Source organism: Aquarana catesbeiana, linkage group LG07 (genome assembly GCF_042186555.1).
Source record: "Aquarana catesbeiana isolate 2022-GZ linkage group LG07, ASM4218655v1, whole genome shotgun sequence".
Taxonomy (NCBI): Eukaryota; Metazoa; Chordata; class Amphibia; order Anura; family Ranidae; genus Aquarana; species Aquarana catesbeiana.
The window spans coordinates 20,353,029-20,376,991 of NC_133330.1; the positions used below are offsets into that span (position 1 = coordinate 20,353,029).

At 46.2% G+C, this 23,963-nt stretch overlaps 1 protein-coding gene across 1 annotated transcript in view; it reads right to left on the minus strand.

The window, feature by feature from the left end:
* The window catches only part of OXTR (oxytocin receptor), an 82,052-nt gene extending 59,390 nt beyond the window's left edge, over window positions 1-22,662 (minus strand). The window contains exon 1 of the mRNA XM_073591733.1: window positions 21,191-22,662. Coding sequence (XP_073447834.1) covers window positions 21,191-22,094 — 904 coding nt within the window. The 5' untranslated portion in view covers window positions 22,095-22,662. The remainder of the gene's footprint in view (window positions 1-21,190) is intronic.
* Between the last annotated feature and the right edge of the window lie 1,301 nt (window positions 22,663-23,963).

The window sequence follows — 23,963 nt, forward strand, 5'->3', positions numbered from 1 at the left end:
ACACCATCCACTGCTTACTGACACCATCCACTGCCCTTCTGACACCATCCACTGATCTACTGACACCGTCCACTGATCTACTGACACCGTCCACTGCTCTACTGACACCGTCCACTGCCCTACTGACACCGTCCTCTGCTCTACTGACACCGTCCACTGCCCTACTGACACCGTCCACTGCCCTACTGACACCGTCCACTAACCTACAGACACCGTCCACTGCCCTTCTGACACCGTCCACTGCTCTACTGACACCGTCCACTGCTCTACTGACACCGTCCACTGCCCTTCTGACACCGTCCACTGATCTACTGACACCGTCCACTGCTCTACTGACACCGTCCACTGCCCTACTGACACCGTCCACTGCCCTACTGACACCGTCCACTGCTCTACTGACACCGTCCACTGCTCTACTGACACCGTCCACTGCTCTACTGACACCGTCCACTGCTCTACTGACACCGTCCTCTACTCTATTGACACCATCCACTGCCCTATATATATATCGGTGTGCACACCTTAATACAATAGGCTGCGCACACCTAAACTGAAACATTTTGCTGGTTAATGCAGCCATCACAATTAAGAATTGGTAATCTACAATATAATAAATGTTTGCTTTTGGGTTTAATACCGCTTTAAGGACTTTGGGTGAAAAAAAAAAGGTATTTACTTTTGAATAAAAATGTTTTTGTTTTTTGTTTTTTGCAAATCTGTTACAGGGAGGAAGCAGAGAGGAACATTACAAAAGGGGTTAAGTTCCGTTTTAAAGATTATCACAGGGCGAGGTAACGGGAGTACTATAAATCCCAGCATGCTTTGCCAGGCTAGTGTGCTGTATACAATGATGTTGCCGTTCTGGTACAGCAGAGAGCTCTTATAATGGGAATAATGAAGGTCTCGGTGGAGTCTCGCCTCCTCCCGCCATCACATTCCTCGGGCCCCTGCAGATGGAAAGTTTACATTCTGCTGTCTAAATTGAATGTTACTGTAATTAAACATATGGAGCACGCTGTCATTATGTTAGATTCCAACTCCCTGCTAGTACCAAATTTAATTGATCATCGTGATGTTCCCTGAGTGGACCTAGGTTTGAGCTCCTCCAGTCCTTGAGGGCAACTATTGACACTCTCTACATGGACAGACATTATTCTCCACAAGCGAGACAATATGGTTTTGTATATTATAATTCATCTATGGTCACTGCCAGTCTTGTCTTCTTCTTAGGTTTTTTTTCTCATGTAGCAAAGATGCCTGGACAGGTGGTTTTTGAAGGTACTTATAGGAACCATAGGGTATTTAGGAAAGAATTCTCAATGGACTGTTTTTTTTTTTATTTACTAAAATATCTTTTCTCGAGAACAACTATATCCATCATGAATTCTTTCCTAAACATTCTATGGCCCCTTCAAATTCCACCAGGCAGGCACCTTTGCTACATGAGGAACCTCAAGGAAGGCTTTTTCCTACTAGTACCAAATTTACTTGATCATCATGACGTCCTATGAGAGAACCTAGGTTTGGGCTCCTCCGATCCTCCAGAGCATACATGACATGCTGTACATGGACAGATATATTCTGCACAAATACAATAAGGTTGTGTAAACCATACATCTTTGGTCAGCCTTCTCAGATATAAGTCACACCTGTTAATTGATAGCATCTTCCTCTGATCTAGATTTTTTTCATCTGTAGCACTTAAATACTACATGTCCCATGTTGCGTCTATCTGCCAGGTCAAAGTCCTAGGTCACACGCTCCGGCTACATTCTGGAACAATTCCGTGAATGCCAGGAGATGTCCTTACACTACTCAGCACTGTCAGCAGGAGTTTGGAGCAGAATATGTCAATCAACAGACCGAAGACAGAAAGAACAGAATTATTATTTGTCCATGTCCCATCTCTTCTCCTTCCAAAACGCTGAGCAGAGTAACTTTTTAGTGCAGTAGTGCTTAACTTATGGTAAAGAAATGTTAGAATTAAAACCTCAAAGGAGATAAAAATAAAAACATCAAAGCGGCGCTGCTATCAGACAGCAAATGTAGATCCGATAGATTGAATTGTAAAAAAAACTTTACAAAACTGAAATAAATTAAGAGTCTCTAATGGGTATAGATGGTATAGCAGGTAGCATATAGATGGGTGCACCGTTCACCAAACACTTCAACACTGCGTGTTCCACACACCCGCAAGGGGTTTGAACTCACCAGAACCCAGAGGTTAATAGGCACAGACCAGCATCCCATGGATTATAAATCTGGATATCCTAATGGGGAAGTTCAGCCTCATCTTCGAAATCCCCAGTATCTTTATATCTTGCATGAACTGCACGTTTGAGATCTCTATCTCCTGACCTCTATCATTGAGCCTCTCTGGGGAGATCTCAAACGTGCCGTTCATGCAAGACAGCCCAAGAATTTACAGGAACTGGAGGCTTTATGCCAAGAGGAATAGGCAGCTTTACCATCTGAGAAGATAAAGAGCCTCATCCACAAATACCACAAAAGACTTCAAGCTGTCATTGATGTTAAAGGGGGCAATACACGGTATAAAGGGGAGACCTCTTGTCACTTTGGCCTCCGACCAGGTACGTGACAGCTACACAAATAGCATCAGTCTAGCATTATTGTACAATGCTCCAATCATTTTACTACAGAACAGATAGAAAGTGCATCGGCTCTGTCCTATATTGTGTAAAGGATTGCACATTGTCTAGAGAGTGCTGCCAACCCGTAGATATCATCACCTTTTTATATGAGAATATTTGAATGAACTCTGAATAGATGTACTTGAACAGAAAGATTATATCCTTTCCACTATTCATGCGCTGACAGTTTGTATTGGATCCAATCATGTACAATTTATCTCTAAAATATGCTTCTACCTGCTTCCAGCGTAGCTTAATCCATAGGGCAGCCTTTCTCAAAGTTTTTACCCTGGAGGAACTCTGGCAATAATTTACAGTCCTTGATCAATTCCCGCTTAAGTTAAATATAAACTCCCAGTACATCAGTGTGATCAGTGGGAGAGGTGACATCTTATGTTGGTCAGTGGCAGAAGGTCCCCCTTATATTGACCACCAGTGGGAGAAGGGCCCTCTCATACTGACCACCAGTGGGAGAAGAGCCCTCTCATACTGATCGCCAGTGGGAGAAGAGCCCTCTCATACTGACCATCAGTGGGAGAAGAGCCCTCTCATAATGACCATCAGTGGGAGAAGGGCCCTCTCATATTGACCACCAGTGGGAGAAGGGCCCTCTTATACTGACCATCAGTGGGAGAAGAGCCCTCTCATATTGACCACCAGTGGAAGAAGAGCCATCTCATATTAACCATCAGTGGGAGAAGAGCCCTCTCATATTGACCACCAGTGGGAGAAGAGCCCTCTCATACTGACCATCAGTGGGAGAAGGGCACTCTCATATTGACCACCAGTGGGAGAAGGGCCCTCTTATACTGACCATCAGTGGGAGAAGAGCCCTCTCATATTGACCACCAGTGGAAGAAGAGCCATCTCATATTAACCATCAGTGGGAGAAGAGCCCTCTCATATTGACCACCAGTGGGAGAAGAGCCCTCTCATACTGACCATCAGTGGGAGAAGAGCCCTCTCATATTGACCACCAGTGGGAGAAGAGCCCTCTGATATTGACCACCAGTGGAAGAAGAGCCATCTCATATTAACCATCAGTGGGAGAAGAGCCCTCTCATATTGACCACCAGTGGGAGAAGAGCCCTCTCATACTGACCATCAGTGGGAGAAGGGCCCTCTCATACTGACCATCAGTGGGAGAAGGGCCCTCTCATACTGACCATCTGTGGGAGAAGAGCCCTCTGATACTGACCATCAGTGGGAGAAGAGCCCTCTCATATTGACCACCAGTGGGAGAAGAGCCCTCTCATATTGACCACCAGTGGAAGAAGAGCCATCTCATATTAACCATCAGTGGGAGAAGAGCCCTCTCATATTGACCACCAGTGGGAGAAGAGCCCTCTCATACTGACCATCAGTGGGAGAAGAGCCCTCTCATACTGACCACCGATGGGAGAAGAGCCCTCTTATATTGACCAGCAGTGGGAGAAGAGCCCTCTCATATTGACCACCAGTGGGAGAAGAGCCCTCTGATATTGACCACCAGTGGGAGAAGAGCCCTCACATGTTGACTACTAGTGGGAGAAGAGCCCTCTCATATTTACCACCAGTGGGAGAACAGCCCTCTCATACTGACCACCAGTGGGAGAAGGGCCCTTTAATATTAACTACCAGTGGGAGAAGGGCCCTCTCATATTGACCACCAGTGAAAGAAGAGCCATCTCATATTAACCATCAGTGGGAGAAGAGCCCTCACATATTGACCACCAGTGAGAGAAGAGCCCTCTCATATTGACCACTAGTGGGAGAAGAGCCCTCTCATATTGACCACCAGTGGCAGAAGAGCACTCACATATTGACTATCAGTGGGAAAAGAGCCCTCTCATATTGACTATCAGTGGGAAAAGAGCCCTCTCATATTGACTATCAGTGGGAAAAGAGCCCTCTCATATTGACTATCAGTGGGAGAAGAGCCCTCTCATATTGACCACCAGTGGGAGAAGGGCCCTCTCATATTGACCACCAGTGAGAGAAGGGCCCTCTCATATTAACCACCAGTGGGAGAAGAGCCCTCTCATATTGACCACCAGTGGGAGAGGAGCTCTCACATATTGACCACCAGTGGGAGAAGATCCCTCTCATATTGACCACCAGTGGGAGAAGATCCCTCTCATATTGACCACCAGTGAGAGAAGGGCCCTCTCATATTAACCACCAGTGGGAGAAGAGCCCTCTCATATTGACCACCAGTGGGAGAGGAGCTCTCACATATTGACCACCAGTGGGAGAAGATCCCTCTCATATTGACCACCAGTGGGAGAAGATCCCTCTCATATTGACCACTAGTGGGAGAAGAGCCCTCTCATATTGACCACCAGTGGCAGAAGAGCACTCTCATATTGACTATCAGTGGGAAAAGAGCCCTCTCATATTGACTATCAGTGGGAGAAGAGCCCTCTCATATTGACCACCAGTGGGAGAAGGGCCCTCTCATATTGACCACCAGTGAGAGAAGGGCCCTCTCATATTAACCACCAGTGGGAGAAGAGCCCTCTCATATTGACCACCAGTGGGAGAGGAGCTCTCACATATTGACCACCAGTGGGAGAAGATCCCTCTCATATTGACCACCAGTGGGAGAAGATCCCTCTCATATTGACCACCAGTGAGAGAAGGGCCCTCTCATATTAACCACCAGTGGGAGAAGAGCCCTCTCATATTGACCACCAGTGGGAGAGGAGCTCTCACATATTGACCACCAGTGGGAGAAGATCCCTCTCATATTGACCACCAGTGGGAGAAGATCCCTCTCATATTGACCACTAGTGGGAGAAGAGCCCTCTCATATTGACCACCAGTGGCAGAAGAGCACTCTCATATTGACTATCAGTGGGAAAAGAGCCCTCTCATATTGACTATCAGTGGGAGAAGAGCCCTCTCATATTGACCACCAGTGGGAGAAGGGCCCTCTCATATTGACCACCAGTGAGAGAAGGGCCCTCTCATATTAACCACCAGTGGGAGAAGAGCCCTCTCATATTGACCACCAGTGGGAGAGGAGCTCTCACATATTGACCACCAGTGGGAGAAGATCCCTCTCATATTGACCACCAGTGGGAGAAGATCCCTCTCATATTGACCACTAGTGGGAGAAGAGCCCTCTCATATTGACCACCAGTGGCAGAAGAGCACTCACATATTGACTATCAGTGGGAAAAGAGCCCTCTCATATTGACTATCAGTGGGAAAAGAGCCCTCTCATATTGACTATCAGTGGGAAAAGAGCCCTCTCATATTGACTATCAGTGGGAGAAGGGCCCTCTCATATTAACTATCAGTGGGAGAAGGGCCCTCTCATATTGATCACCAGTGGGAGAAGAGCCCTCTCATATTGACCACCAGTAGGAGAAGAGCCCTCTCATATTGACCACCAGTGGGAGAAGAGCCCTCTCATATTGACCACCAGTGGGAGAGGGGCCCTCTCATATTGATCACCAGTAGGAGAAGAGCCCTCTCATATTGACCACCAGTAGGAGAAGGGCCCTCTCATATTAACTATCAGTGGGAGAAGAGCCCTCTCATATTGACCACCAGTGGGAGAGGGGCCCTCTCATATTGATTCTACTTCTGATTTCAGATGCACAGTTGAGATTGAGGCGACTGCCAGCAAGTGGGCAAATCTCAGAGCAACCTGAGGTTTAAATCCCTCATGTAGCTTAGCCCTAAGGCCCCTTTCATAGGGGCAGTGCCCATTTCCGTCATCACAGGATCCATGCACAGATCTGCTGCTGAATCGGTGCAGAATGGAACAAATGTCAGGTATTTCCTCCAGCCTGACCCATGTTAGCTCTATGGGCAGGCTGATTTAAACGAACGCTCGTTAATTTATATCCTTTTACCTCAGATCCGTCACATTTCGATCCAAGAAACTCAAGAACGATGCAAACCTTTCCCACTTTTTTTTTCAGAGATAGACGAACCCGGAGGTAACTAACAGCTTCTGTTTGGATCCACCTGAAAAACTGAAAAGTGGATCTGATCAGACCGCCCCTCTTAAAGGACCCTAAGGGCGGGCCACTGGTTCCCCCAAATTTTGGGGGTTCAGCTCAGCTGACCTTTGAAAAATAATATTATTACGGGAACAGTAACAGAAGCGCCTTCTGTTACCTAACAGATATGAGGACAAGGTCTATACAGACATCAAAGGAGCAATGTAATAACAGACCATCAGTTGACTTCACATGTCGCAGTTATAAATATATCACTGTTTGCTCCGAAAACATGGAAGTGCGCCAGTGGGAAGGTGGAGAGCATAACGCCGACACATACTAAAACACAAACACGTAACATTACCTACACACATATGAAGTCTATAGATGCTAAATCTTCATAATTCTGTATTAATGGTGGTAATACTCAATATGGGCCCCATTAAATAGATGTAACCCCAACTTTAATGACACTTAAGTGGAGTTCCACCCACTTTTACAACTCTTCAGCATCCCTTACTAAACTGTGCACTGTAAACAAATTGGATATATATTTTTTTTTTCTCAGCACCTACTGTATATCTGCTGTATTCATTTTTCACTTCCTCCTCCCTGGCCGTGGCCCATCGCATCATTTCCTGTTAGCAATGCCTTCTGGGAAGGGGCGGCAACTTCCTCTGAAACTGCCATTGCTATGGAAACCTGACCTGAAACCTATTACACTGCTTGTGCTGCACTGAGCATGTGCGAGATCTGCAAGGATGAGATCCAGGAAGAAATACAGTCTGGCTTCAGATGCCCACACTTAAGATGGCCACGGCCTGCTGTAAGTTTATAAAATAACAAACTACTGCTATAAACTAACAAAACAGACCTTAGTTTACAGACTAACTTTACTAGAATACATTAAGCTTGTGTATTATGGGGGTATTTTTATTTAAAAAGTATAATTTCGGCCGGAACACCACTTTAGTTCAGTGCTGGATTTAACACTTTGGAGGCCCCTAAGCATTCGAAACCTTGGGCCCTGCTTGCAGGTTTCTGGAGGTTTTGCATGCACACACACTCTAGTGGGATAACATTGAACTAAGTAGTGTGCACATCAGCCCTCAGATGGAGATGATCATCAATACTGGACGCAGTGATCGCAGTGATTTTGAAAAGGTACCTGCACTACTCTGGTGCGACTTTTGATACGACTTAGGTCTTGTATTATTTCATATTTCCATCGCACACGTTCCTGGTATAAGCTCTAAAGGTTGGGTGCTGCAGCAACAACCAGCTGGATACTGGTTCAAGTCACAATGTAGATACTGGCCAGCACACCAAGGATCAGCACAAGGTGGCGTCCAAACGGTTTAGTTTATTGCATGATCACAACACAAAGAGGTGCAACGTTTCAGAGTCATGTAGGACCCCTTCATCAGGCCTGTGATCATGCCTGACGAAGGGGTCCTGCGTGACCCTGAAACGTTGCACCTCTTTGTGTTGCGATCATGTAATAAACTAAATCGTTTGGACACCACCTTGTGCTGATCCTTGGTGTTCTGGCAAGTATCTACATTAGGTCTTGTATTGTCACTGTAGAGTCTGCCTTTATATAGTAAAGCACTGTGCAAACTGTTGGCGCCTTATAATTTGCTTGATACATCCCCCCCCAGTGAATCGCACTTGACTCATGGAAGATCAGTGAACACAAGTGGCCACACCCAACTTCCCCAATACGTTTTCTTAAAATATTACATTGTGTTCCCTTTCCCACTCTCTGTGGGAGAGTTTTTAACCACTTCAGCCCCGGAAGATTTGGCTGCTCAATGACCAGGCCATTTTTTGAGACTCGGCACTGCTTCGCTTTAATTGACAATTGCGCGGTCGTACGACGCTGCGCCCACACAAAATTGACATCCTTTTTTTCCCACACAAATAGAGCTTTCTTTTGGTGGTATTTGATCATCTCTGCGGTTTTTATTTTTGCGCTATAAACAAAAAAAGAGCGACAATTTTGAATGACTGAATGAATGAATGAGTGACTTGTATAGCGCTACCTATGCGAACTGAATCGCCTCAGGTCGCTTTTTGCTGCCGGTGTCCATCTGCGGTATAGCACGGTCCTTTGCCCCATGGGGTCCTGACACGCTTACAAACACATACAACATACACATATTTGGCCAATTTTTCGACAGGATCTAATTAACCTACCTGCATGTCTTTGGATGGTGGGAGGAAACCGGAGTACCCGGAGGAAACCCACACAGGCACAGGGAGAACATGCAAACTCCAGGCAGATGGTGTCGTGATCGGGATTTGAACCAGCGACCCTATTGCTGCTAGGTGAATGTGCTAACCACTACACCACTGTGCTGCCCATTTTGAAAAAAAAAACACAATATTTTGTACTTTTTGCTATAATAAATATCCCCAATTTTTTTTTTAAAAAAAAGCAAATTTTTTTCCTCAGTTTAGGCCGATATGTATTCTTCTATATATTGATTGGTTTGCGCAAAAGTTATAGCGTCTACAAAATAGGGGCTAGATTTATGCCATTTCTAATAATATTTATTTATTTTTACTCATAATGGCGGCGATCTGCGATTATGGCGGACACATCTGACACATTTTTGAAACCATGGACAATTATACAGCGATCAGCGCTATAAAAATGCACTGATTACTGTGTAAATGTCACTGGCAGGGAAGGGGTTAACACCAGGGGGCGATCAAGGAGTTAACTGTGTTCCCTGACTGTGTGTTCTAACTGTGGGGGGAGGGGACTGACTATAGGAGATGACAGATTGTGGTTCCAAGCTATTAGAAAGTAACTCACGATCTGCCTCTCCTCAAAGAACAGAGCTATGTGTGTTTACACACACACGTCCCTGTTCTGTCTCTCGTGCAAGCAGGTGACCGTGAGGGCAAGCCATTTTTCTGCAGAAGTTGTCCCTGAGTGATGATGTAGAGGCATTTCTCGCTACATTTGAGAGGACGGCAGAGAGAGAAGGGTGGCTTTAGGACCAGTGGGCCGGCCCCATTGCTCCTTTCCTCACCAGAGATCCTTAAAAAGCCCACTTTGACCTGCCAACGGATGACGCTAAAGACTTTTTTTTTTTTATATATATACTTATGAATTTCTTTGGTTCTGCCACACACACCTCATTCAAAGTCCCACATTCCCCCCCTTTTTTTGCATATAGTTACAGGGATGGAGGTGTATACATTCCCATATGTCTCATTTAAAGTCACAGTTATTCCCCCTTTAGGTTACATATCCCATATACTAAGGCAAACTTGTAAAGGTTACTATGTGTAGGAAATGTGTATATTCCTTGTACTAGGCCAAACCTGGCAAGGATACTATGTGCGGGAAAATGTGTATATCCTTTGTATAAAGGCAAACGGGGAATGGTTACTTTGTTCGGGAAAATGTGTGTTCCCCGTCCTTGGAGGGATACCCCAACGTTTCAATCTAATTACAGTAATAAAATATCTGATCACTTTCCCCACCTCCAATAAGTCAGGGTCAGGTGACACGCTGTCGCAGAGCTCCTTTATCCTCCATACACACCTGAACCTTTTGTTGGGAAATTCCTGAAAGGTGACAACACTCAACATGAAGAATTCCATTATTCTCAAGGAGCTCGTTTACACCCGAGCATTGTGCTGCGTGTCCCATGTCGTGTAAAGCTCCAAAAAGTACTCAAGCTTCTGTGGAGCCGAGTCGCATGTTTTTGGCCCCCCCACTGATGAACGGGCCCTTTAAAATACTTGAGAAATGCGCGTTTATGTGCGTTTTTCAGGTGCACCCTTTTGAGGGTCTATGGGGCCAAAATCATACAATTCTTCTCCTAATCGACAAGTGCTAAACAAAAAAAAAAAAATGCTTCTAAATCACCTGCCTGGGTCCAAGCTAAGTGTGAACGGGGACTTAGAGTAGCTGAGGGGGGAATTATGACTCCAGCTGTAACCCTGCAATGAATCAGTCGCATAATCTGTCTCATTGTCCCTGTTAGTGGTAGAATTGCTCCAGTGTATCATAAAAAGAGTCATGGTTATATATTTTTTTTTAATAAAATACTAATTTTCACCTTTCTTTCATTCTTAATTGCATCTCAGTGATGCTGATCACCCACGGTCTCTTTGCAGCTACTTCTTGTCTACATGTGCTCCAGCAATGGCTGTATGGCATTTCCTAATGGGACAAAAGTGGAACATGCCTGCTGAAATGTGTGTTGAAATGGCATTTAGGGGGCCTGTGGGCACAGTGAGAGGTTGTGGGGCACTTCAGGACACTATGAGAGGTTAGGTGGCACTATAGGAGCTGGGAGGCATTGTGAGAGCTTGAGGGGCACTGTGGGCCACTATGGGAGGTTAGGTGGCACTATGGGTTCTAAGAGGCATTGTGAGAGGTTGAGGGGCACTGCAGGCCACTATGGGAAGTTAGGTGGCACTATGGGAGCTAGGAGGCATTGTGAGAGGTCAAGGGGCACTGCAGGCCACTATGGGAAGTTAGGTGGCACTATGGGAGCTAGGAGGCATTGTGAGAGGTCAAGGGGCACTGCGGGCCACTATGGGAGGTTAGGTGGCACTATGGGAGCTGAGAGGCATTGTGAGAGGTTGAGGGACACTGTGGGCCACTATGGGAGGTTAGGTGGCACTATGGGAGCTAAGAGGCATTGTGAGAGGTTGAGGGACACTGTGGGCCACTATGGGAGGTTAGGTGGCACTATGGGAGCTAAGAGGCATTGTGAGAGGTTGAGGGACACTGTGGGCCACTATGGGAGGTTAGGTGGCACTATGGGAGCTAAGAGGCATTGTGAGAGGTTGAGGGACACTGTGGGCCACTATGGGAGGTTAGGTGGCACTATGGAAGCTAAGAGGCATTGTGAGAGGTTGAGGGGCACTGCAGGCCACTATGGGAGGTTAGGTGGAATTATGGGAGCTAAGAGGCATTGTGAGAGGTTATGGGGCACTTTGGGCCACTATAGGAGGTTAGGTGGCACTTTTGGAGCTGGGAGGCATTGTGAGAGGTTGAGGGGCACTGCGGGCTACTCTGGGAGGTTAGGTGGCACTATGGGAGCTAGGAGGCATTGTTAGAGGTTGAGGGGCACTGCAAGCCACAGTGGGATTTTAGGTGACACTATGGGAGCTGGGAGGCATCGTGACACGTTGAGGGGCACTGAAGGTCACTATGGAATGTTGGGTGGCACTATGGGGCTGGGAGGCACTATGGGAGGTTAGCGGTCTGAAGCTAACTAAGGCCCTGGGGGGAGCGAGGTTGCAGGCCCATAGTGGATCATGGCCCAATGACTGAGAACCACTGCTCTAGATGAAACTTGCACTCCTGTCTACATGTACTCCAGCAACAGCTGCATGGGGATAGTGCTTTGTCACCCTTCAACAGGAAGAACCTTCACGTCAGAATTACCACATATCATTTCAATGAAAATTGCAAATTTTAAATATTTCAATTTAAATAATGTAAAACCTTGTGAGAGGTTGAGGGGCACTGCAGGCCACTATTGGAGGTTAGGTGGCAATATGGGAGGTAGGAGGCACTGTGGGAGGTTAGGTGGCACTATGGGAGCTAGGAGGCATTGTGAGAGGTTGAGGGGCACTGCGGGCCACTATGGGAGGTTGGGTGCCACTATGGGACCTGGGAGACTATAGGAGGTTGGGTGGCACTATGGGAGCTGGGAGACATTGTGAGAAGGTGAGGGGCACTGCGGACCACTATGGGAGGTTGGGTGGCACTATAGGAGCTGGGAGACATTGTGAGAGGGTGAGGGGCACTGCGGACCACTATGGGAGGTTGGGTGGCACTATGGGGCTGGGAGGCACCGTTGGAGGTTAGGGGTCTGCAGCTAACTAAGGACCTGGGGGTAGTGAGGCGACGACCCAGTAGTGGGCCATGGCCCAATGGCTGAGAACCACTGCTCTAGATCACATGTGCACTCCTGTCAACATTTACTCCAGCAATGGCTGCATGGCATATCTCGGAGTGGGTTTCCTGATGGTAACAGTGGACAACCTCTGTGCAATGTTTGCTGGAATGGCCGCTAGTAGTCTCCTGGGATCTGTGTGACAGGGTGACAACACAGGAGCACAATTGAGAGTTGGGGCCAGAACGTTGTCACCCTTCAACAAGAAGGACCTTCACGTCAGAATTACCACATATCATTTCAATGAAAGCTGCCAATTGAAAATATTTATGTAACAATATCATTAACCCTTTGTCTAACAAGGTACGTTTACAAACGGCATGGTAGGCAAATGATTGACGCAAACTCAAGGGTTGTCACCCTATACGAGGAAGTGTATGAACAAGGATCTTAGTGGCAGGATCCCCAGGGATTATTTGAATGACGGACCCACATGTAGCAATGAACTTCCACACAGCACCCCCGCTGATCTGGGATGTGATTGGATACAGCATGAGTTTGTCAGCAGGTTACAGCTAATCATTTTGGCTGTATAACTGCTGATCAGCTGTGGCCAGTCATAGCGCAGAGGTCTGTGTGTTTGTAAACGCACAGATCTGGCTGGATTTCTCACTGCTATCAGTTATGGTTCAGAAGTGAAAGCAAGGAGAGACTCCGGCCAGATCTGTGAATAAAAGCAGCCCACATACACTTGTTAGGCACACACTTAACCCCCCCAATCGCCCTCCTGATCACCCGTCACCCAGCCAGTGTCATTAATACAGTGTAGAGTATTATCACTGATCACTGTATTAGTGTCACTAGCAAAAAGATTATTGGGAGAAACCACTAATGAATATCAGAACTGGAGACCTATGCCACATCCCAATGATAGAAATTGCAAAGGGAGGTGCCCCAGGGATTGAGATAGACCAGATATACAGAAGGTATAATGAAGTAAAAAAAGTACAAAATGTATTTAGATACACATAATAGTAGAGTCAGTGCACAGATAAGAACACCTAAAAACAATCTACCGTATATACTCGAGTATAAGCCGACCCGAATATAAGCCGAGGCACCTAATTTTACCACAAAAAACTGGGAAAACTTATTGACTCGAGTATAAGACGAGGGTGAGAAATGCGCAGCTACTGTAAGTGGAAAAGAGGGTCAACAATGCCCATTTTCAGCCTCACTGTGCCCATTTGCAGCCATAGATCCCCCAAACTTCAAACTCGGTAGTTAAGGGTTCTTAGATGCCCCCCTAGCTGCAGCCAAAATTTGGGGTCTCTGGACCCAAAGGGTCCCGAAATGACATTGCTGCAGATGGACACAGTTGACTGACTTTGGGGCCCTGTATCTCGGGGCCACTTGGTGCTAGGAACCCCAAATTTGGTGTGCAAACCCAGTGGAACTAGCACTACAACATATCCAAAGCACCAAGCATTCCTAGCACCAAGTGGCCCCGAGATAGGGGGCCCCAAAGTCGGTTCGGAAAATGTCAAGCACTTTTCTGCAACAGAGAATGACATTTTCCAAACCGAACTTGGGGCCCCGTATCTCGGGGCCACTTGGTGCTAGGAACCCCAGCGGAAATGTTATACTGCTAGTTCCACTGGGTTTGCACACCAAATTTGGGGTTCCTAGCACCAAGTATCCCCGAGATACGGGGCCCCAAATTCGGTTCGGAATATGTCATTCTCTGCTGCAGAAAAGTGCTTGACAATAAAAAATGTGCTGAAAAACTCGGCTTATACTCGAGTATATACGCTAATAGGACACAATCAATAAACAGCAAATGGTTCTTGAAACACACACATGATCTCAAACGGGATCAAATAGGGCGTGTAATTACATGATACCCGACACGTTTCGGAAAATTGGGTGTGGTACTTAATTCCTTCTTCAAGGGCTGAATTGAGATATGCTGTTTTTTTCTAATAACAAAATAAAAAATAAAAATAAAAAAATAAATAAAATAAATAACAGTACATAATACACAGTAAATATGTAAATATATATAAAAACACAGCAGTTTTTTACAGTATGGCTTACATTGACAATCGATGGAGATGGGTGATACTCACATAGTTCGTATCTTTTTAACACATCAGAATGTATATGGAAGTGGGGCTTCCTCCTTTTATCTCAGAGCTCTGGGGGTTCACCAGTGGGGACTCTATGTAAAAGCCTCACAGAATTTAGTAATACGTGAATCCACACAAAGGGGCAATATGGGTAGAACATCTGTATAGTTAGGGACAGCAGCGTTCACATCGCCATACAGCCATACACCAATGCTCACAAGGATCGACCGAAAAAAATTGGGAGACAAAAATCTAGCACAAAAAGAAAAGGTACAGTAATCAGTAAAATGGCAGAATAGGACCAGAAAATAGGTTTTTTTTCAACTTTTTTCTGGTCCTATTCTGCCATTTTACTGATGGTACCACACCCAATTTTCCAAAACGTGTCGGTTATATCGTAATTCCACACCCTATTTGATCCCATTTGAGATCGTGTGCGTGTTTCAAGAACTATTTGCTGTTTATTGATTGTGTCCTATAACCCTTTCATGACTAAGCCTATTTTTGAAATTTGGTGTTTACAAGTTAAAATCTGTATTTTTTGCTAGAAAATTACTTAGAGCCCCCAACAATTATATATATATATATATATATATATATATATATATATATATATATATATATATATATATATATATATATATATATTTTTAGTAGAGAATCTAAAGAATAAAATGGCAATTGTTGCAATATTTTATATCACACAGTATTTGTTCAGCGGTGTTTTAAACGCACATTTTTGGGAAAAGGAACACTTTCATGAATTAAAAAACAAAACAAAACAGTAAATTTACCCCAATTTTTTGTATAATGTGAAAGATGATGTTACGCTGAATAAATAGATACCAAACATGTCACACTTTATAATTGCACGCACTCGTGGAATGGCGACAAACTACGGTACCTAAGAATCTCCATAGGCGACGCTTTTAAATTTTTTTTTATGGTTACCAGGTTAGAGTTACAGAGGAGGTCTAGTGCTAGAATTATTGCTCTCTCTCTGACGATCGCGGCCATACCTCACATGTGTGATTTGAACACCGTTTACATATGCGGGCGCGACTTCCCTATGCGTTTTCTTTTCTGCGCGAGCTCGCGGGGATGGGAGCGTTTTAAAAAAAAAAAAATTTACCTTATTTCTTCCCACTCCCGCTCCTCCGGTATAACAGCCGAGTGGCTTTTAGCCGCATCGGTTGTTATACCAGAAAAGCTGATCGCCGGCTCTAAAAAAACAGTACCGGCAGCTGCGGCCATCATCCCGGTATAACCCCCGAAAGCCGAGTACGCACATCTGCGTACGCTCGGCGGGAAGGGGATAAGATTGTTTCTAGGTGTTCTTATCTGTGCACTGACTCTACTATTATGTGAATCTAAATAAATATTGTACTTTTTTAACTTCATTATACCTTTTGTATATCTGATCTATCTCCTATGCCCGTACAATCCCTGGGGCACCTCCCTTTTGCAATTTGTAGTGTCACTAGCAACGTCAATGTCATACAGCGTCCCTCCCAGCTAGTGTCAGTTAGTATCAGATTACCCGCCACACGATCACAGTCACATTTATAAGTCATTGATCGGCGCCATTACAGTATATCTGTACAGATCAGTATTTTGATCGCAATCAGAACTTTACTTGTGTCCCCAACAAGTATAGTGTCCCCAATGCAGTTTTTTTTTTTTTTTTACTAAAGAGTAGCAGTCAAGTCTGCATGTAGCAGAATACATTCTATCCTACATTTCTGAAGAAATTTGACTTTATTGGATGTTTTGCTGTGTGAAAAAAATTCATATAAAATGAATCTGGGTTTGTGCTCTTGTTAGCGTTTCTTTGCATCAGCATTTAACCGCATGTGCGCGTCTGATGTACTTTCCAAACACGAAAAACATTAACGGCTTAATAAATACACCCCGGGTGAATGGCGTCCACTAACCTAACGCTAAACTAGACGGTGACAGGACTGATTCCACTCCACCGAGCAGACGCCGGACTCCCATAATAAGCGCGAAACTTCTACACCGAGAGATGGATTGTCGGCACTACTCAGGATAATAGAATCATTTATAATCCAGCCCGGGGCGCAGCCAGCGTAACACAATACCGGATTTTTACAAAGTGCTTAGATGTAAAACAGATAGTAAATTGTACAAGCTTATTAAAGAATTGGCAGCCTGGATTCCCCCCAGCTGTGAAAGAACTACAAGTCCCAGCAAGTCTTCACACAAAGAATATACAGCCTTGATTCCCCCAGCTGTGAAAGAACTACAAGTCCCAGCAAGTCTTTACACAAACAATAGACAGCCTGGATTCCCCCAGCTGTGAAAGAACTACAAGTCCCAGCAAGTCTTCACACAAAGAATAGGCAGCCTGAATCCCCACGGCTGTGAAGGAACTACAAGTCCCAGCAAGTCTTCACACAAAGAATAGGCAGCTGGCTAGATCCCGCTGGTTGTGAAAGAACTACAAGTCCCAGCAAGTCTTCACACAAAGAATAGGCAGCCTGGACCCCCCCCAGCTGTGAAAGAACTACAAGTCCCAGCAAGTCTTCACACAAAGAATAGGCAGCTGGCTAGATCCCGCTGGTTGTGAAAGAACTACAAGTCCCAGCAAGTCTTCACACAAAGAATAGGCAGCCTGGACCCCCCCCCCTCCAGCTGTGAAAGAACTACAAGTCCCAGCAAGTCTTCACACAAAGACTAGACAGCCTGGATCCCCCCCACATGTGAAGGAACTACAAGTCCCAGTAATTCTTCACACAAAGAATAGGCAGCCTGGATCCTCCCTGGCTGTGAAAGAACTACAAGCCCCAGCAAGTCTTCACACAAAGAATAGGCAGCCTGGATCCTCCCTGGCTGTGAAAGAACTACAAGTCCCAGCAAGTCTTCACACAAAGAATAGGCAGCCTGGATCCCCCCAGCTGTAGAAGAACTACAAGTCCCAGCAAGTCTTCACACAAAGACTAGACAGCCTGGATCCCCCCACCTGTGAAGGAACTACAAGTCCCAGCAAGTCTTCACACAAAGAATAGGCAGCCTGGATCCCCCCACCTGTAGAAGAACTACAAGTCCCAGCAATTCTTCACACAAAGACTAGACAGCCTGGATCCCCCCCCCCACATGTGATGGAACTACAAGTCCCAGTAATTCTTCACACAAAGAATAGGCAGCCTGGATCCCCCCTGGCTGTGAAAGAACTACAAGCCCCAGCAAGTCTTCACACAAAGAATAGGCAGCCTGGATCCCCCCAGCTGTAGAAGAACTACAAGTCCCAGCAAGTCTTCACACAAAGACTAGACAGCCTGGATCCCCCCACCTGTGAAGGAACTACAAGTCCCAGCAAGTCTTCACACAAAGAATAGGCACCCTGGACCCCCCCACCTGTAAAGGAACTACAAGTCCCAGCAAGTCTTCACACAAAGAATAGGCAGCCTGGATCCCCCCACCTGTAAAGGAACTACAAGTCCCAGCAAGTCTTCACACAAAGAATAGGCAGCCTGGATCCCCCCACATGTGAAGGAACTACAAGTCCCAGTAATTCTTCACACAAAGAATAGGCAGCCTGGATCCCCCCCCCGGCTGTGAAAGAACTACAAGCCCCAGCAAGTCTTCACACAAAGAATAGGCAGCCTGGACCCCCCCACCTGTAAAGGAACTACAAGTCCCAGCAAGTCTTCACACAAAGAATAGGCAGCCTGGATCCCCCCACATGTGAAGGAACTACAAGTCCCAGTAATTCTTCACACAAAGAATAGGCAGCCTGGATCCCCCCCCCCGGCTGTGAAAGAACTACAAGCCCCAGCAAGTCTTCACACAAAGAATAGGCAGCCTGGATCCCCCCACCCGTGAAGGAACTACAAGTCCCAGCAAGTCTTCACACAAAGAATAGGCAGCCTGGATCCCCCCCCCGGCTGTGAAAGAACTACAAGTCCCAGCAAGTCTTCACACAAAGAATAGGCAGCCTGGATCCCCCCACCTGTGAAGGAACTACAAGTCCCAGCAAGTCTTCGCACAAAGAATAGGCAGCCTGGATCCCCCCCCCCCGGCTGTGAAAGAACTACAAGTCCCAGCAAGTCATCAGCCATTTGGAACTCTACGACTGCCCACGGGTGCCCAGACACAGGTTTAGTCTTATTTACTGATATAATCTTCCTCTGGTTTCCTTAAGATATTATACAACGTCACCGCAAATATTTGTACAGCATTGCTGGATTTAAATAAAATGAAACAATTGGTAAGACTACCCCCTCCACACATAGACAGCAGGCATTATTCACCGACCATAACATGGACCTTTATGTACAGTGATACATTGGCATTATACGGTCTACTGGTCTGTCATCTCCAGGGAATTCAATTCCTAAAACCGTCTTTTTGAGATTAAATATTATGCGTGTTCCCCATACACCTCAGCACAGTTCAGTGGTTGCTAGATGATATTGTAATGCGTGGAGACATGAAAAGCCACCAGAGACCCAGCAATGCAACCTCTGGCCAAGAAATATCCCCCTGAATACACCACAAGAGCAAAAGATAATCCATCCTGAGCTACCCGATTGTACAGATCGGTCAGTAGATTGTACAGCCTACAGGTGGCAAGCTGAATCACTCTCTAGTTGCTGGTGAGATCATCTGCTCCAGCTCCTACTCTGTTCCCTGGAGTCTCACTCCTTCTGCTGCATTCTCTAGAGCAACCATTTCTCAACCAGGGTTCCCTTGAGCAATGAACAACCTCTGCCTCTCAGATAAGTTCTCACTGACACCATTGATCTTTGTAGCTATCTGTAAGGGGGCAATTCTTCCCAATGACCCCAAGTGTAAGGAGCATTCTTCTCACTGACCATCACACTAATGAATCATGTAGAATAATAGGGGGTGAGTTTGGGGCTTTAAATGAAGCACACGGTGTGTGTGCCTCCATCCCTTGTTCAGGTATGAGAAAAAGGAAGGTGGGACTTTAAATGAGGCAGCACCTCTCCGTGCACACGGCACACTACATGGCACTTTTTTATATCCCAACCAGACATGAAGCCCACTCATACCACTACCTGGATTTCTGCCTTTCGTTTTTTCCTGGGGATGATGTTTTGTGCACTGTTTCCTCGTCCCCCATTTTCCAGACTTATCATGATAGTTGCATGCATCTGCCCCTGAAGAGTGGTATTATCTATGAAACGCGTCGGGCTTTTAAGAAGCATTCTCATGCCTACTGATATGAACCTACTTAGACTCATGATCTACAACCAAATGGTCATACTGTCTTTCTTACCATTGATTACACTGCATAGTGCCATTTAGATGACGTGTACATATATGAATCCGCAATAATTAATTTTATCCATATTAAATCTCTTGTCAATTTTATATGCCGCCCCTTTGATATGTATATGTAATGTATTCATGAGGTCAATACCATATATGTGTGTGTATACATATTAAACCTTTTTTACTATGTCCATCATTGTTATGTATTGTCAGACTCAATATGCCAATTAAATATACTTTTTAATTATCTCACCCTCCACAAATCAATAGCCTCATTTAAAGTACCACCTTCCTTTTTCTCATACTAATGAATCATGAGTTGTTGATATAATCATTTTTAGCAGAGGTTCCCTGAGACCAGAAAGTTATTTCAAGTGTTCCTCTGTGTTGAAAAAGCTGAGATAGGCTGCTCTAGAGTAACCAAATCTCAACCAGGGTTCTGTGGAACTGGTTCTTCCAGAGGTGACTAAGGATTCCTTGAGCTGTGGCTTACTGACTTGACTTCCTATGTGATGGTGGCTCGATAGTTCTAGGTCCAACACCACTTGGCAGAGCCAGTGGCATTACTCTAAGGGCGACATTCCGACCACCACTGTAAGGAGACTTTCTTCCCACTGACCACCACCAATGTAAGGAGCATTTCCCCAATAACCACCAATGGAATAATCTTAGCAGGGGCTCCCTGAGACCTGAAAATTGTTTTAAAAAAAAGGTTCCTTTGGGGTAAAAAGGTTTAGAAATGCTGCTCTAGAGTAGCTTTAGTTCCATCGGAAAGGGTGAAGGACTCTCCATTAATAACCACAGGCAGGCAAAGCTTGAAGCCCAGGTGCGAAGATCTCACCATGGGGTTCCAACAGTAAGCCATCTGAGAGTTCATCCCTCCAGCATCTACCAAAAACTGAAATATCGGTTTTGGGTTGACTGATACTCTGTGAACTAGGCAGGGTTGGGTCAGGTAGGCCGATTGCCATTTTTTGCTAGTACTTTTCTGCATAAAAATAGAGACAGGTACATGGCACGGTATCAACAGCCCATTCGAGGTGAAGTTCGGCCAAGTTCAGCAATCCGTAAGAGTGCCCATTGGCTGCCCATCGCTCTTGGTGAGAGATCTGCCCGTAATTGCCGTGGACTGTATAATAAAACTGTAATGGTGGTAGAGCCAGGTGGTAGCTGCCTTGGGATAATTTAAAAGGAGTGGGGCTCAAAAAGTCTGCCACCCAATGACCTACCTAATGCAACCTAACCTAAAGTGGGGGGGGGGGGGGCTAACTTTGGCCTTTTCGCCTTGGGTGCTAGAGGACTTTGTCCCAACACTGGGTGGAGCAGTCACCCCTTACCTTCTTTGGGTGCTTCAGGGTCCCAGACCGACCACATCTGGACGTAAAAGAAAGGGGTCCAGCATATGATATAGGCCAGTACTATGATAAATGTCATTTTCACTGTCCTAATTTTGGCCTTGGAGATAAGTCGGACACTGCTGACTCGGGACAAGGTGGCTCTTTTGTTGCTGCTCAGCCTCAGGTTGCTCTCACAGACCGTCTTCAGGCGAATGTTCTGCCAAATCTTGAAGCTGATGAGCCCATAGCAGACGCTGAGGATCAGGACTGGGATGATGTAGACGGACAAAGTGATCCAGGTGATATAAGCCTTGAGCCCCCAGGGTTGGATGAAGTCAGCCAAGCAGTCATGAACCCCGTTGCCCACAGAGGTGAGGGAGAAGATGACAATCTGAGGGATGCTTAGGAGGAAGCTGATGATCCAGGTGACCAGGACATAGACACAATCCGACCGTCTATGTAAGGACCTCAGGGGCTGGCAGATGGCCAGACACCTGTCCAGGGACATCAGCAGGAGCATGTAGGTCGAAGCAAACATTCCCACCACCTGCAGATATTTAACCAATCTGCACATGATGTCTGGGGCATAGAACCTGAAGGTGATGTCCCAGATGAGCTGGGGGAGAACCTGGAAGAGGGCCACCACCAGATCCGCAATGCTCAGGTGCTTCATGAAGAAGTACATGCGGGAATGCTTGTGTCTGTTGATGTGAATCGCTATCAGGACACAAATATTTCCCACCAGGGCCAGGATCAGGATCAGGGCCAGTACTGCCACCTCCACCTTGGCCACCTCCTCATTTCTCTTCAGAGGGTCCCTGGTGAAGTTCGCACTCTGGTTCCTATTCTCCAGGCTGGAGTTCCCCCAGGAGTTATTCATACAGTCGCTGTCAAAGCCCTCCATGATCCTGCTGTCAAGGTCCTCAAAAGCAAGCTATACCACCTCCCTATGAGTGCCCATGGAGCCCCAGGTAGAAGGTGCTCTAGGCAGCCGGCTAAGGAGCCCAAATCTGTTGTGAGTTTCTGGCAGCTCCTCTCTTTTCCAGGGAACTTGCAGACGCAACCTTCCTAATTCCAAAAGTATGTCTCTTGCTGGTGATAATAATCCAAAATTGCATGCATCCACTAAGTCAAGGTGCCCAGTCCAGGGGCAGATCTTCCAATAATCCACATCCAGGACCAGCTTGTATCTCCGGTGCAGGGAGGTGCAATGTTCTAGCTTGTGCAATGATGAACTCCAAGTTTCAGAGTGCCTGTAATATGAGAGGGGAGGGAATAGTTCCTGGAGTCCCCAGCCTCAGATGGATTAGACATTCCTCATCCCTGTGACAGAACTGTGCAGCCCCCATTCATGCCCATGAGCAGAGGGCAGCACCAGAACCTGCTGGGGAAGGTGCACTCAGGCTGGCAGACCGGCAGGGAGTGAGGAGGAGACAGTCCCAGCAGCCACACCACTCTCTGACAACTCACATAAGGATTAATGAATAAAACTGCCAAGGAGGTGGGGGGGGGGGGTGAGTAGCCAGCGTGCAGTTCCTTGTGTCGGCCGCTAGATGTCGCTGCAGGACATGCTTGTGTCTATATAGCTGAATGGACAGTTGAGTGGTGCTGATGCAGAGAAGTCTTATCACTGCTGATGCTCTACTGCTGGAGGAGATCACACACCCAGCAATGCCAAATCCAGAGCTCGCAATTCCCATCCTCAGGATGCAAACCCCTGCATGATATTTTTTTCTTCTTCTCTTTGTTACAGCTGATTTTAAAGTGTAACTACATCCAAAAACAAAAATACAGTGCATCCGGAAAGTATTCACAGCGCTTCACTTTTTCCACATTTTGTTATGTTACAGCCTTATTCCAAAATGGATTAAATTCATTATTCGCCTCAAAATTCTACAAACAATCCCCCATAATGTGAAACAACAACGTGAAAGAAGTTTGTTGGAAATCTTTGCAAATTTACTACAAATAAAAGACGGAAAATATCCCATGTAGGTAAGTATTCACAGCCTTTGCTCAATACTTTGGTGAAGCCCCTTTGGCACCAATTACAGCCTCAAGTCTTTTTGAGTATGATGCTACAAGCTTGGCACACCTATTTTTGGGCAGTTTCCCCCATTCTTCTTTGTAAGAACTCTCAAGCTCCATCAGGTTGGATGGGGGGGGGTGTCGGTGCACAGCCAATTTCAGATCTCTCCAGAGATGTTCAATCGGGTTCAAGTCTGGGCTCCGGCTGGGCCACTCAAGTACATTCACAGAGTTGTCCTGTAGCCACTCCTTTGTTATCTTGGCTGTGTGCTTAGGGTTGTTGTCCTGTTTGAAGATGAACCTTCACCCCAGTCTGAGGTCCAGAGCGCTCTGGAGCAGGTTTTCATCAAGGATGTCTCTGTGAATTGGCCAGGTGATGACCTGGTTTCCTCCAGATATGACGCTTGCCATTCAGGCCAAAGAGTTCAATCTTTGTTTCATCAGACCAGAGAATTTTGCTTCTCATGGTCTGAGAGTCCTTCAGGTGCCTTTTGGAAAACTCCAGGCGGGTTGTCATGTGCCTTATACTGAGGAGTGGCTTCCGTCTGGCCAACGTCTAGCTCCTCTACCATACAGGCCTGATTGGTGGAGTGCTGCAGAGATGGATGTTCTTCTGGAAGGTTCTCCTCTCTCCACTGAGAAATGCTGGAGCTTTGTCAGAGTGACCATCGGGTTCTTGGTCACCTCCCTGACTAAGGTCCTTCTCCCCCGATTGCTCAGTTTGGCCGGGCGGCCCGCTCTAGGA